The sequence below is a fragment of the Arachis stenosperma genome, chromosome 10, assembly GCF_014773155.1.
Source record: "Arachis stenosperma cultivar V10309 chromosome 10, arast.V10309.gnm1.PFL2, whole genome shotgun sequence".
In the NCBI taxonomy this organism is placed as follows: Eukaryota; Viridiplantae; Streptophyta; class Magnoliopsida; order Fabales; family Fabaceae; genus Arachis; species Arachis stenosperma.
In genome coordinates, this window is record NC_080386.1 from 37,481,544 (window position 1) to 37,497,836 (window position 16,293).

General features: G+C 32.9%; 1 protein-coding gene across 1 annotated transcript; it reads right to left on the reverse strand.

Moving 5' to 3' along the window:
• Positions 1-12,175: 12,175 nt before the first annotated feature.
• On the reverse strand, positions 12,176-14,835 carry LOC130954772 (UDP-glycosyltransferase 76F1-like). Its single transcript, XM_057881534.1, has 2 exons — positions 14,315-14,835; positions 12,176-13,700 (listed from the first exon to the last, which is right to left on the reverse strand). Exons 1-2 carry the CDS (start codon positions 14,787-14,789, stop codon positions 12,823-12,825), a joined length of 1,353 nt encoding a protein of 450 aa, XP_057737517.1. The 5' UTR covers positions 14,790-14,835; the 3' UTR covers positions 12,176-12,822.
• Positions 14,836-16,293: the final 1,458 nt, after the last annotated feature.

Consider the following 16,293-nt stretch of genomic DNA (forward strand, 5'->3'; position numbering starts at 1 on the left):
TAAAAAATATTGCTTTCTTTGGAAAAATAAAAACAAAGGAAAGCAAGAAAAGAAGGATGATAATGGTAATGATCGTGTATCTTCTATTTCAAATGTTTTTTTACTATTGATTTTGCTGATTATGAGTACAAGGTCAATCTTATTTCTGATGATGAGTTTAGCTGGGTAATTGATAGTGGCGCTTCCATACATGTTACATCGAAGAAGGAGTTCTTCACTTCTTATACTCCAGGTAATTTTAGAGTGCTTAAAATGGGTAATGATGGCTTAGCCAAAGTTATTGGTGTAGGAGATGTTTGTCTTGAGACTAATATAGGAATGAAGCTACTACTCAAAGATGTTAGACACGCTCCAGATGTTCGCTTGAATTTGGTTTCAGTTAAAAGGCTTGATAATGAAGGCTTTATAAACACTTTCGGCTTTGAACAATGGAAGCTTACTAAAGGCAACTTAGTGGTGGCTCGAGAAAAAGGTACTTCAAGTTTGAATGTGATGCATGCCATGATTGCAAGAGGTAGTGTGAATGCGATTGAAAGTAAAGAAGTTTATAGCTTGTGGCACAGACGACTTGGTCATATTAGTGAAAAAGCACTTAGTTATTTGGCTTGAAAGGATGCTCTTTTTGGTTTGAAGAATGCAGAGTTGGAGAAATGTTCTCATTGCATGGCTGGCAAACAAAGAAGATTATCCTTCAAGAAGCATCAACCTTCAAGAAATCAGACTTCTTGGAATTAGTGCACTCCGATATTTGTGGTTATTTGAAGGCACGGTCTTTTAGTGGGGCTATTTACTTTATTACTTTTATTGATGATCATTCAAGAAAGTTTTGGACTTATGCTTTGAAAACAAAGAACCAAGTTTTGGAAAAGTTCAAACAATTCCAAGCTTTGGTTAAGAGGCAAACAGGTAAAAAGCTTAAATGTATTTGCACTGATAATGGTGGTGAGTATTGTGGACCATTTGATGAGTATTGCAAGTAGCAAGGCATTAGGCATGAAAAGACACCTCCTAAAACACCTCAGTTAAATTGTTTGGTAGAAAGGATGAATAGAACATTGATTGAAAGAGTTAGGTGTATGCTTACTGAATGTAAGCTACCTAAAGTCTTTTAGGGGTGAAGCGCTACTTACAACGGCTCATGTAATTAATCTGAGTCCTATAATTGCTTTAGATAATGATGTTCCAGATCATGTTTGGTTGGACAAAGATGTCTCGTATGGTCACTTGAGAGTCTTTGGATGCAAAACATCTGTTCATGTTCCAAAGGATGAGAGGTCCAAGTTGGATGTGAAGATAAAGCAGTACATTTTTATTGGGTATGGTCAAGATGAATTTGGTTACAGGCTTTATGATCCAGTTGAAAAGAAGCTTGTAAGAAGCCGTGATGTAGAGTTTATTGAAAACCAAACCATTGAAGACATTGATAAGACATAGAAGAGTCAATCACAAGAGAGCAGTAACTTAACTGATGTAGATCCAGTTCAGCCTCTTCCTTTGTCATAACTAGCAGAGAATCAAGATCAGGAGCATATACAGCAAAATGATCCTTTGGTTCCTAATGACCAGCAGATGGGAGATCCGATTGATGCTCCAGTTGATGATGATGTTGATAATAAACCTAAGCTACCTGAAGATCCACCAAGTTTCCATCCTAGGAGGTCTACTAGAGAGCGACAATCTTCAACGAGGTATCCTTCTAATGAGTATGTGACATTTACTGATGAATATGTGACATTGACTGATAGGGGAGAACCTGAATGCTATGCGAAAGCTATGGAAGGTGACGACAATAAGAAATGGATTGATGCAATGCAAGATGAAATGAAATCCTTGCATGATAATCAAACATTTAAGCTTGTGAAGTTGCCAAAAGAGAAGAAAGCTTTGAAGAACAGGTGGGTTTATAGGTTGAAGCATGAAGAAAATTCATAGTGTCCAAGGTACAAGGCTAGATTGGTGGTCAAGGGCTACAGGCAGAAAAAGGGAGTTGACTATAATGAAATATTTTCACCGGTTGTGAGAAGACCTTCTATTAGGAATATTTTGAGTTTGGCTGCAAGTCTTGATTTAGAGATAGAGCAGATGGATGTGAAAACTGCTTTCCTTCATGGTGATCTTAAGGATGAAATTTACATGGAACAACCTGAAGGTTTCATGGTAAAAGGCAAAGAGGATCATGTTTGCAAATTGAAGAAGAGCTTGTATGGCTTGAAGAAAGCTCAAAGACAATGGTACAAGAAATTCGAGTTTGTTATGGCAGAACAAGACTACAAGAATACTACATCTGATCATTGTGTATTTGTTAAACAGTTTGCTAGTAATGCTTTTATTATCCTTTTGATATATGTTGATGACATGCTTATTGTTGGTCAGAATGCTTCTAGGATTGATATGTTGAAGAAGCAACTTGTAATGTCATTTGCAATGAAGGACCTTGGGCCGGCAAACAAGATTCTTGGTATAAGAATTGAGCATGATAGAAAGGAGAAGAAACTTTGGTTGTCACAAGAGAAATACATAGAGACAATGTTGCACAAGTTTCAAATGGAGAAAGCAAAGACCGTCAGTACTCCTCTTGCTACACACTTCAAATTGAGTTGCAAGCAAAGTCCATCAAGTGATGAAGAGAAGAAAGACATGGAAAAATTCCCATATGCATCAGTCGTGGGTAGTTTAATGTATGCTATGGTGTGCACGAGACCGGATATAGCTCATGTTGTTGGTTGTGTTAGCCATTTTGTTTCAAACCCAGGAAGAGAGCATTGGAATGCTGTAAAATGGATAATGAGATATCATTGTGGTACTTCTAACATGAAGTTGTGTTATGAAAGTGATAAGCATATTCTAGTTTGTTACACTGACTCAGACATGGCAGGAGATATTGACTCTAGAAGGTCCATTTCAGGCTTCTTGATCAACTTTGAGGGTGGAGCTGCGTCTTGGCAATCTAGATTGCAAAAATGTGTTGCTTTGTCTACTACCGAGGCCGAGTTTATTGCCATTATCGAAGCGTGCGAGGAGATGCTTTGGATGAAGAAATTCTTAAAGGAACTCGGGTTTACTTAAGAGAGGTATGTGTTGTTTTGTGATAGTCAAAGTGCCATACATCTTGGTAAAAATTCTATTTTTCATTCTCGATCCAAACATATTGATGTGAGGTATCATTGGATACGTGATGTTTTGGATGCTGAGTTATTGGAACTTGAAAAGGTTCATACTGATGAGAATGGTTCTGATATGATGACCAAGGCATTACCAAGATGGAAGTTTGAAGTTTGTTGCTTAATCGCAGGATTGGCGGTTACCTCCACATAGTTGTGAGGGGGGAGATTTGTTAGGTTTTTGGGCTCCTTTCCTATGTGGAGAAAAAGCCCAAATATTAGTATTCAAGCCCATGAATAGTTGAAGTGGATTAGGTGAGTTAGGGTTGAGAGAGAAATGTCATTTTAAAAGGAGAATACCAAACACTAGAGAGAAAAGAAGAGAGAAAGTTATTTTCGCACACACACAAAGCTGTCTTCGTAAATTGGTTGATGCAGATTCGTTAACCGTTGGAGCGAACTCAAATTTGGACAGTGTATTCCACACATCTGGTTCTTTGTTTTCGCCATTCAGATCTTTGATTCGATGTTTGTAGCTGGAGATATTGGCCACACACAGTAGCTCTATTTTTGTGGTATTTTCATCTTCTTGCTCTTGTTTTGAAAATTTTGAAGCTTGGGTTGTTTGGCTTGTTGTATGCACATTTTGTGCAGTAATTTGTGACTCTCTTGTACCCTATTTTTCATCATAGTGAAGCTATTTCCTGGTTTTGGTGACTCGTGGTTTTTACTTCTCTCATTGAGGAGGTTTTCCACGTTAAAATCTTGGTGTTTTAGTTTGTCTCTAATTTCTGGTTTATGTAATTTTTCTGCTGCTATTGGGTATTATTGCGCTGGTGTTAATACTTGTTGCGAGTGGATATTGTTGCTCCTCTAATTCTTACAAGTAGGAAATTGTGTGTTTTATTCCTATCACCCTCCCATTTTGTTCTCCTAACACCAAGGCGTATCTCTTCTCGGACAAGAAGTTTAGAGTCGAGATAAAAAATTTGGAATTGACTGTCGAGAGACAAGCTATACCCAGTCTTTTCATGCAAGAATAGGAATGATTCAAAATTCTAATTTTCTTTGGTGGTTTAACTCGTAACCTTGTTGGATCTAAAATTCAGCTTCTAATAATGATTATTCCACCAGAGAAGGGTATCTGTAGTTACTTAAAAGAAAGAATCAGTGGGATGAAGGACGGAATTATAAGTGATTGTGGCGATCTGCCAATCCTAAAAAGTCGAAGCTATTTGACCTGGCTTGCATGGAGGCCTTTCAACACCGTCACAGCCTTATGAAATTGGGGTATGCCCGTGGTGTGGCAAGAGCCAGAGACAACAATGCATTGCCTACTGAACTGTACAAAAGCTCATGATATTTAGGTGAGACTAGACCCATCAATTCTGAATCTTGGTGGGTATTTGTTCTCGTGGATGAGGGCAAATGTTTTGGGGTGAAAATCCTTTCTCCTCCCTGATTTATGGTGGATTTGGAGGCTTCTTAACCAAGAAATTTTCAATTCAGATGAAGAGTGGTTGCAAGCAAAGGTCGTAACTTTAGCTCAAAGATGGAAGCATGAATTGAAGTATTCTTACACTCTGACCGAGTCAACTATTTCAGATCAACAAGGTTAGGTTAGATCGTCCTTTGCCGAGACTAATGAAAGTGAGTTGTGATGCCAGAAATTTCGAAAAAGTTCAGGTAGCAGATTTTGGATGTGTGATTAGGAGTCATGATGAGCTTGGGTGAATGGTTGTTCGGGTATTCTCCTAATGTGGAATATCAAAAGAGCAGAAATCTTTGTTATTTGGAGAGACCTAGTTTTAGTTTGGAAGTGTAGTATAATGGCAATTGTCTGTGAAACTGACTCAAGCACGCATTATTACAACTCAAAGAGAACCAAAATAAGAGATGAGGGATGATGCAGATTTGGTGTTGTGCATTCAAAAATTGATTATTAGAGAGTAAGAGGTGCATTTCACTTTGGTGCTTCGAGAAGCAAATGTCATGACCGATTTGATGGTCAAGCAAGATGCTTGGAGCTTGAATGAATATATAGAATGGCCGGAATCTCTCAATAACATTACAGATGCTCTTCTTAAAGATTCTGATGTAGTTTTAGTTTTAAGAGTCTCTCTGTATCTCTTGTTCGTTTTTTTTTTACTTTTGTCTTTCTTTCTTTTATTTTTCAATAATAAAAAAAATTATATAATCAATGAAAATTATATACTACTAACGAAAATAATTAAATAAAAATGTGTAATAAACAACCACAACTCCTAGAGCAATTATAATAAATTTGTGAAATAATTATTGACAGACGTAAAATTGTGATCTTCATAGGTCCTATTAAAGTCTTTTTTAAAAAACCAATTTAACATATTTAACATATTATAACACTCTAAAAGTATATTTAATAATTTTTTGTTGTCCTTCTTAATGCTGAATAGATAACTTTTTAAAATTATTTTTTAAAAATTGATTTTTTTATTTAAAAGCTGACTTTTCTTCTTTTAAAAACCAATTTTATACAAAATCAATTTTAACTTTATATGTACGGCATATTTTACAAAATTTGCTATCATGTGTTAGAAAATAAGAAAGGCAATATAGTATGAGATTACCTATAAATTCTTGTGTGGGACATAGCAATTTTGATTACTGTGCAGATTTTGCATGTTCAATTAGTTTGATTAGGTTCTTATTTCCACTCATTCGGGATTCATCAAGTGGGGTATTTTCCCATCTGTTAATATAATGAAAACGAACAAAGTAACAATAGCACACTGAATAGTATCAAAATTATTACAACTCAAAATGCCTAATACACCGAGTTAAATAAGCATATTGGATCTTGTTTTTCCAAGTGAAAGCTATTCCAAAGAACATTGGATAAATTACCCATGTTAATCCCCATCAAATATAAAATTGGTAATGCAATTAATTTGTACCTGTTCTTAGTAAAAACACTAGTTCCAGCTTCTAACAGCAACCTTACCATGAAATATAATCCTTCAGTTGTAGCGACGTGCAAAGGGCTTCGGTATTTAATGATCATAATCTTTCAAGTTGGAATCCATGCCATTAGAGAGTAGCCTTTTAAGATAATCTGATTCTCCCCTTCTAGGATGAAATAGGATTTGATTTTAGTTAACCGATTAAAAATTATTTTTTAAAATTTTGTTTTATAAACCAAATTTCAAATAAATATGGTTATAATTTTTAAACAGTTAATAGTTAAAATTGTCTCTGAAAGATACTCCGATCTTCATTTTCGTCTCCGAAAAATAAATTTAATAAAAATCATTCTCGAAAAATTTAAAATTAATCACATTAGTTCCTCCGTCCATTCTATCACTAACGACGTTAAATTTTGCTAATGTGGCAAGTTAGCTTGACAACCCAACCCAAATCAGATTCAGATTCTACCCGCATCCAACTTAACCCAAACCGAAACCGAGCAAGGAACAAGATTCCCTTCTTCCCACATTCAACAGTTTCTTTGTCTTCTATCTGAAGCTCCACCACGCCTTCGCCCTGCAAGGTGTTCCACGTCGCCGTCAGTCCCTGCATGTTCCTCTACCACGATGCCACCAATCCTTTGCCCGCAGTTCTTCTCTTTGTTCCAATCCCATAATCCCTTTTCTCCTCCTCTTCCCTCCCTTTCTATTATTCTTTTTACCACCAACATTGAAACCCTTCTTCTTTATTGATTTCTGATTTGGATGAACATACACATTTGCTACTCTATATCCATTTTTTGTTTTTTAGAATTTTAACTGTGCTGTTGGATGCCCCAGTTGCTCAAATATTAAAACTTTGATATAATATATGGAGGATCTTTGTTCCAAGTCTGCAAGAGTGGTGGCAGGATGGTTGCCACCACAGATGGAACTAAAGAAAATCATAAGAACTACACGACCATCGTGCCTTCTTGTTTGGTACCTGCGCCTCAGACAAAGAAGGACATTAACAAGTAGGAACGTGGTGTTGAGAATGCTGCAAGGATTGGTGTTGCTGGTAATCAAAAGATTGGTTAGTTTTATGTTAAGTATTTGATTCCGATTGAGAGGTTGCCATCATTGCGCCCTCCAACTCCTCTCTGTTCTCTTCCTCAATCATCACCGCTGGCTTCTGAGGGAACATAGTCTCTTCCTTCACTACAACTTGCACTGATTTGCTCTACTTGTGTCGGTCTCCTTCTGTGTTCTTCCACGGACGCTGCCAAGTTGGAGTAAAGACCATTACCGGAAAAATGACATCAACGAAGAGATAGCAGCTGTTGGAACTGGCATGGAGGCTGAGACGCATAGAGGAGAAGGAGAGTCTGTGACCGCTGGGTGGGGTTGTTGGGTTGGGGTTCTAATTTAACGCCGTTAGTGACAGAATGGATGGAGGGATTAACGCGATTAATTTTAAATCTTTCGAGGACGATTTTGATTAAATTTATTTTTAGGGGACGAAAATAGAGATTGGGATATTTTTCAGGGACGATTTTGACTATTAACTCAATTTTTAAAATTGTTTTTAAAAAATTAGTTTATGTAGTTATAAATTTCTAATGGGTTAATCACATTTTGAATTCAAAATGTACAACCCTACATTCAAGATATATATCATAGTACCTAATGTTTAGTTAATACTATTAATAGTATAATAAATCATTGGAGTACAAGTTGGGAATGGATTCTTTCAATTGTTAAAAAAATTGAGTGTAAAGTGTGATCTCTAACTCTTCATTGTTCTCTTTCTCATATTTATTTTTGGTTCCACTTATAAAATTAATGGTGGAAGATCACACTTTATTCCTTCAATTGTTAAAAAAATTGAAAAGATCCATTTCCCAACCTTTCAACGTATAAAACAATAGTAAATGATCTAACACATCAATATTGTTGTTCAAACCATCAACATAAAAAAAAAATTAATGTCATATCAAAAAATCAGACAATGCTACAACTCTTAGAATTATAGTTGAAATCCCATCACAACCATTCATATACATATCTTTTCATATTTTTTAAGATAATTCTTTTCATTGTTAGTATATGCAATGACCTGACATTTTAGAGAACCATCTACTCACTTCCATTTGAAGTAGATATTGCAATTAATTGACTTTAGTCTTTTTTTTGGAAGTAAAAAGCTCAGCATAACATGGTAGAGCAACAAAGTAAATAACAACTGACTACTCAAACATAAAATAACCCTTAGTTATCTTCGGCATAACCATTAACAACCAAAGGGTTCGTCACTACTCTACTCATCAGCTAGCAGGAAGGACCTATTTATAATTTCCACCACACTTGAGCCTTGACTTAGCCAACCAAGGTGGGTTTATGGCTACTTTCACCATAGTGGAGTTGTTAACCTCGCCAAGATTGGTGATCCAAGCCGACGTCCTGGCGTCAGTTTGGTATCAGAGCAAGGTCGGTCCTTGTGGCCTTCACTTTACTTTAGTGAAGTTTTATTTGATTCGTGGGTGCAGGTTTTTGGCGTGGATTCGCTAATGGGATCTTTTGGTGTGGATTCGTCAATGAGATTGTTTGCTGCCACGGGTCTTGTAAAATTTTATCTGATTTGTGAGTTCAGGGCTTTGGTGTGGAGTCACCAATAGAATCTTTTGGTGTGAATTCATCAATAAGATCAATCAATCTTTTGGTGTGGATTCATCAATGAGATCGATCATCTGCTGTCACAAGTCTTTTCATGTAAGAGTTCTTTCAACCCAGGGAGAATGACGCAGGAGCAAGTAGAGTTAGTAGGTTAATTATATTAGTTAAATGTAATAAGGGAATACAAGTCCCATATTGTTTAGGATAGTAAACTTTATGTTATGTATTAGTCCCACATCATCTAAGTTATGAAGGCTTTTTCTTCTCCTACTAGTATAAATAACTCATGTACCTTTTATTTATGAAATAGAGTTGAAGCTTATTTTTGAATATAAAATAAGTTGTGTACTTGTTTTCCTCTAGGCTCTTTGAGAGTAAGAGGTGCATCATTGACTTGGCCAATCAAGGTGGGTTTATGGCTATTTTCACCATAGTGGAGTTGCTAACCCCGCCAAAATTGATGAATTTAAACTATGTCATCATGGTGGGGTTGTTAACCTCGCCAAGATTGGTGACCCAAGTGATATCTCGGCGCCAGCTTAAGTATAGTCTTTATAAGTATTTATTCTCAAAAACTAAAATAATATTTTTCATACAACTTTTTAAGTACTCTATTACAGTGCTTTCAATTATTTGCATATTATCATCAACGATAACACTAACTATACCATATTCCAACATATGAATTGCTATTGTGCATTTTCGCAATGGAGTCGATCCTTTCTTGCACGTGGTATTCACTCATTGTTGAAAATATGGATGAGTATTGGACAATTTTTTTATAATACAAAAAATAAACGTCTTTTCATTTGAAACCTTCTTTTAAATATCTCTTTATGGTACACTTAGTTATTGACAAATTAGTAATGATAAAAAATTCATGTCCTCTTTCACGATCTTTATCTATCATCCGGTGATTTTTGGAAGAATAAGAATTTTTGCAAAAGTTATATGTAACATCTAGAAAATTGCACTAAAGTGTATAGAGGTATTTACAAGTCGGGGTTTAGAGAAGAATAAGAATTGAATTGAATGATTGGTTTAAATTTAAATTTTTTATTTGTGAGTAGATTCGAATCAATCACAACTGATTATGCATGGGTCGAGTTGGATCAGTTTTGATAATTGAATAATTTGAACCAATTATACCCGGTTATATAAATATTATTATATTATATTTCTTAACATTATTTATATAAACCTAATTGGATAGTCGAGTTGGTTCGAGTTCTACAAATCCATAACCAACACTCGAATAAAATAAGGTCGTGTTTAATCGGATTGAACCCGAATATCTTCAATTATCCGTCGAATATAGAACCAATATAATCATATTAATTCAATTTTAGACTAATAATTAAACTATCCATATTCATGAATATTCTTAAAAGAGAAAGTGTAGAGGCCAGCACTTTTATTAAAATTTGTTCAGTACATAATCATAAAAAAATGAGTAATCCTACACTATTAGATTTCATCTCACACTATTAAAAATATTGATGATGGCTAATTAAGGGTTATACATCACAAATTCTACTGACCCCCTAACACTCCTCTTTCTAAAAATGTATTATTGAAAAAGAAATCAATATAGCCAATAAAATATAACTCAAATGGCATAATCTCCTCCTACTCACTTAAAAATTACGGACCGAGTTCAAATTTCATTCCTAATTAAAAATAAATCGATATATCAAATAGCTTCTTTAAACACTTCATCAAAAGGATTTATCATTAATAAGTTTGGTCAGAATTTTTAGCCATTTATGATAATTTGAAGGTGAATAACAATTTTTTATATTTTTTTTAAAATAATTTAAACTGTACTAGATATATATTAAAATTAGTTACTAATATAAAATATTTATTAAAATATAAATATAAATTTAAAATAAATTAATTAACACTTATATTTATATACAAATATATTGATAATAAATTTTAATATATAAATAATATTTTATTAAATGGCTATTTTTTCAACGATAAATTTTACAATAGCTAATAAAATTAAATTGATTCTGAAATTAGAGCTTGCATTAAAATTAAAATGCATGATATGACATTCAGTGGTGGAGTTTAGTTCAGACAAGGGGTTATAGTCCTCCCAAATTTTTTATAAAAAAATTAGTAGTATTTTTTTAGAAGATAAAAAATAGTTCAATTAGCTTAAATACTTTACTATGTCTTAAAGTACCCAATAAATTCAATAAGCAACATTCTCTCTACCTTTAAGTTCAAATATAAAAAATTAGATATTTTTTATTTAATTTAATATTATTTTATATGTTACTATTTATTTAATTTAATCTTTTATATGATAAAAAATAATAGAATCTTCAATAAGTATTAATATTATTGTATTTTTATAAATTGATAAAAAAATTCAATAAATATTATAAATTTTAATATTTGTCCTTCTAACTTCTTCTTTACTTATTCTATAGGATATATATTCAAATTTTTATATAAAATAATAATAAAAAATCAAAGAATTGATGCATTTTTTTAAGAGGAATGCTAATATTTAAGAAGGAAAACATATAAGTTTTACAATATCAACACCCGTAGATAGTTCTTCTACGTTAATGAATCACGAAGAAAGTGAGATACAACTTTTAAAAGCTCAAAAAGTTACATCTGATGAGTTTGACCTTAATTTTTTGGAACAAAACCCTGAAAAACGGTTTTAAATTTGGCAATGTCACCCAAACCAGAAAAATCAGATTAGATGAGCTTATCTTAAATGGGGTCCATATCAAAAAATTTTTGACAATTATCTTCTATTTGCCCCCCCCCCCCAAAATTTTGTTTCAAGTTCCGCCACTGATGACATTCCATAATTAAAAACATGACCCAGGAGCGGAGCTTAGTTAAGACAAGGGGGATCATAGCCACTCCAAACTTTTGTTAAAAAGATTAGTAGTACTTTTTAAGAAAATAAAAAATAGTTCAGTTGGCTCAAATATTTTGCTATGACTTAATATACCAAAGTTTAATATTCATCTCTTGCTTTTATTTCACAATAATTTTTAGTTTAAAACATTTAAACCTTGTTGGATTCAGAGGGAACTGAGTGTATTTGCATTTCGCAGCTCTCTATTCAATAAACAACACTCCCTCTACTTTTGAGTTCAAATATAAAAAATGAGGTATTTTTTATTTATGTAATTTAATATTATTTTATATTTTACTATTTATTTAATTTAATTTTTTATATGATAAAAAATATTAGAATATTCAATAAGTATTAATATTATTGTATTTGTATAAATTGATAAAAAATTCAATAAATATTATAAATTTTAATATTTGTCTTTCTAATTTCTTTTTTACATATTTTACAGGATATATATATTCAAATTTTTATATAAAATAATCATGAAAAATCAAAGAATTGATGCATTTTTAAGAGGAAGGCTAATATTCAAAAAGGAGAACATATAACTTTTACAATATCAACACATGTAGATAGTTCTTCTACTTTAATGAATCACGAAATAAATAAGATACAACTTTCAAAAGTTCAAAGTGTTGCATCCGATGAGTTTGACCTTAATTCTTTAGAACGAGACCCTGGAAAGCAGCTTTAAATTTGGCAATATCACACAAATCAAAGAAATGAGGTTAGACAACCTTATTTTAAATTGGGTCTATATCAAAAGCATCTTGACAATTATCTTTTAGCCCCAAAATTTTGTTTCAACCTCCACCGCTGACCTAAATAAACATTTAAATAAAAGATCAAATTAAAAATCAAGAGCAAATCACAAATACTAAACATGCGTCTTCGCTCATCCCTAATGCGTCTTGACTCTTGATAAATGATTTTCATATCCATCTCCTTTTCCTTAAGCCTTAGATCTTTTTCTTTGACAATTGTCATTTTTAAATTTCATCTCTAAACAAAACCAAAGAAGTTAACCCTTTAGCTATTTTAGATTTGAGCATGTACATGACTTCTTGCAAAACAGTACCATTTCCATATACTTTTTCTTTTCATAGATCCTTTAACACCTTGTAGATGGATTAGTGACTCCACACCGACAGCTTCACTTGCTGGTGTTTTGTTTTTAAATAAATTCACTTTGAAACATTAAAATATAACTATGGACGAAGTTTTACATAGCATTAACCAAGGCATCAAGGTAATTATAGGAGGAACCACCTTCTTTCAAACACAAATTTGCCTTCTTTTTCAAATTCAAGACATTTTCTCTAATCTCCTTTCCTTCATCCCCACTCATTATTCTCTTAATAATTCTCTCTATCTCAATCCTCTCAACCTTCCCTTCCAATTTTACTCCAACCTTCCAAACATCACTCACATATTTAGCATTCACCTTTTGATCACCAAAACAAGGCATACAAATCATAGGAACCCCTTCACAAACACTCTCCAAAGTTGAGTTCCAACCGCAATGAGTCCAAAATGCACCAATTGCCTCATGACTTAAAACTTTTTCTTGAGGAGCCCATTTCACAATGCACCCTCTCCCTCCCAAACTCTCCATGAACCCGTCCGGCAATAGTTCGGTCCACTCTGATCCACGGACCAGGCCTGGCCGAACCACCCATAGGAACGGGTGGTTACTATGAGCTAAACCCCAAGCTAACTCCAAAAACTCGGCCTCAGTTATCGATGCGATGCTACCAAAGCTCACATAAACAACACTTTTGGGTTCTTTTGTGTCTAGCCAAGAAATGCAGCTTGTGTCTGGGGTCCATAAGCTACAAGAAGATGAGGGTTTTAGGATGTGGTGCTTGTGGAAAGGGCCTATAGGGTATATTGGTATGCTAAATTCTTGGCCAAATTTTGATATTGTTGATGATTCTAACTCTTCAAATGTGTTCCAAATCACCCCTGAAGATGCCTTCAATGAATCAAAAATGGAACTAGTTAGACTGTAGAACAGTTCAGGGTCACGTGTCTCGAACCATGGAAGATCTTTCACTTTGAGTGGTGGAAGTTCCACAACAGGCTCATCCAAACGAGATTCTGAATTTCAACAAAAGTATACATAAGCATATTTTGAACATACCATATCCAAAGATGATTTTTTTTCTCTTTTAATAGAAACAAGTTTATTGCATCATTTTAGGCATGCACTCATGATATAAATGAGTTACACTGTAGACATATTTTTTTTAATAGATATCATCAATATTTACTTTAATCTACCTAAAAAAAAATAATTATGCAAACATTTTTCAACACCAGAGCTTGATGATACAGCATAATCAAACGATCTTCATACTCAAATACAACTAATTACAATTAATAATAAATAAATAAAAATACTTAATAAATATATAAAAAAAAACTAAGAAATTAGTTATCATGTATTTGTTTATATTTCTACATATATTTCCATATTTTTCTAACAAAATAATTTGTCACCAAAATAATCAAATTTAAAAAAAGAAATCAAATTTATCATAGTCAAATAATTAAACTAATAGCATAATCGATTTTTTTCACAAACACCGCATAGAGATTGGTGCTACTTTTGTTTTGATGTAATATGGTTGGAAAGTAAGCAAGGATAGTAGCCAATCCAGAAAGAGAAGAACATATCAAGATTCAAGAACACAAGCTAAGTCAACACACACCTTGAACTGGGAAATAACCGTTCTCTCTAAGAAGAGGGATTGAAGCAAAAACAACGAAGGAGGTTGCGCCGCCGGTCCTCAAAACGAGTCTCCGAAGCTTGAATCCATCACAAACAGATTGAGTTGAATGCAGAACAGCATCAGCTATGAAACAAGAAACAGTCTCCTCCTTTGACCGCATCAACTTATCCAAACATTCCTTCAAAGGTTGTACGATTCTAACATTGATGAGGTCAACGAGATGCAAAGAGTCAATGGACGAAGCTTCGGATTCAGACAAGGATTCATGGATGGGAAGGAAGGTGAAGTGAGGGTGTGTGGACGGGTCAGGGGAATTGAAACTTGTGTGGACGATGGTTATGGAGAAGCCCTTTGAATACAGTATGTCTCCAAGGTGCAACAATGGTGTTATGTGTCCTTGGAATGGTGATGGCATGAGTAGTAATCTATGGCCTTTCCCTGTTACTTTCTCCATTCTTGTTGCTACTTGCTTTGTTATGTATTGTTCTTGATAAGTTCAATTATTGCACTTGTTTATTGTTTAGAGTGAATATAAATAGAGCACATTATTTTGAACTCCTGAAATATTAAATTGGACATCTTTTGAAAGTTTGATGGGACTAGATGTCTGGATTATGCACCACTTGACTTTGGTTAAATATTAGTGTATTCACTAATATCTATTTAATTTATATTTGTATTTTTATTTTCTACTAATTTATTCTATTTATATAAAAATGATTAAGATTCATAACTCATCTTTTTAATTATTTTTTTAATTTATAAATAAATAAAGTTTTGATTATTTTTTATAATTTTAATATTTTAAAAAACAACATATATATATATATATATTTAAATTTTTACTCTTTTAAGTATTAAAAGGATGAATTATACCTTCTAATCATTATTTATATTTTATTATGCTATATTATATTTTTGTATAAATATTTTTTAATAATTATTAAAAAGTAAAAATTTATATTATATATTCATACATGATCAATAAAATTAGCATGTTACAATGTAATAGTATAATTATAAATAAAATGATTAAAATAGGGGTATTATAAATTAAACGGCTAAGTACTTTTTTCGTTGTTAAGGTCTGAGTGTATGGATTACAAGTCCAAAGACTTGTAGCGTACAATTTCATTTTTCTCATTTTGTTTTCTCACAAATACCCATCTGTATCCAATAGGTTTTACATCTTCTGGTGTACAGACTACAGATCCAAAGACTTCACGTTTTGCATGTGAATCTAACTCAGCCTTCATAGTTTTTCTCATTTCGGCCAATTATTCTTTTGTCGATATTCTTTGACTGTTTTTAATTCAAGATCCTTATTTTCATGCATGATATTTAATGCTACATTATATGCAAATATTTTATTGACAATTGTCTTATTTCGATCTTATTTTTCTCTTGTAAAGACATAATTTATCCAGATCTCGTCATTTTTATATTTTTCTCTTTTGACATTAAAATATTTCAGAATTTTAAACAACTGCATGTGTCTTTACTATGTCTTTACGAAGAAAAATTAAAAGGTGTTGCATATACTTGTATCTTTGACTTTTTCTATCTTCAATTTTCCGTGGTATCATTCTTCTAATGTTTTTCAGTTTTCATATGATACCTTAAATGATATGTTGTTTTGCCATTTTTTTGGTATGATTAATTTAATTTGGTGTTGGTTTGTAGGATGCTAGAAAAAGTATATAAGGATCTACAGATGTTTGTTGACATTTTTGTGAATTATGACTGTGATCTTGAAAGAATGGTAAAATCTGATAGTGATTTTGTATAGCATAAACATCATTTAAGTTATTTATGTGCATGTTGGTGAATACAATAATCTCTATGTCTTCTAATTTAACATGTAAATTACAGCTTTATCAAAAATAGCTTAGAGTATTCAAAATACTGATTCAAATGCTGTTGTTCTTTCTCAAACAGCTTCAATTAAAGGGTCATCG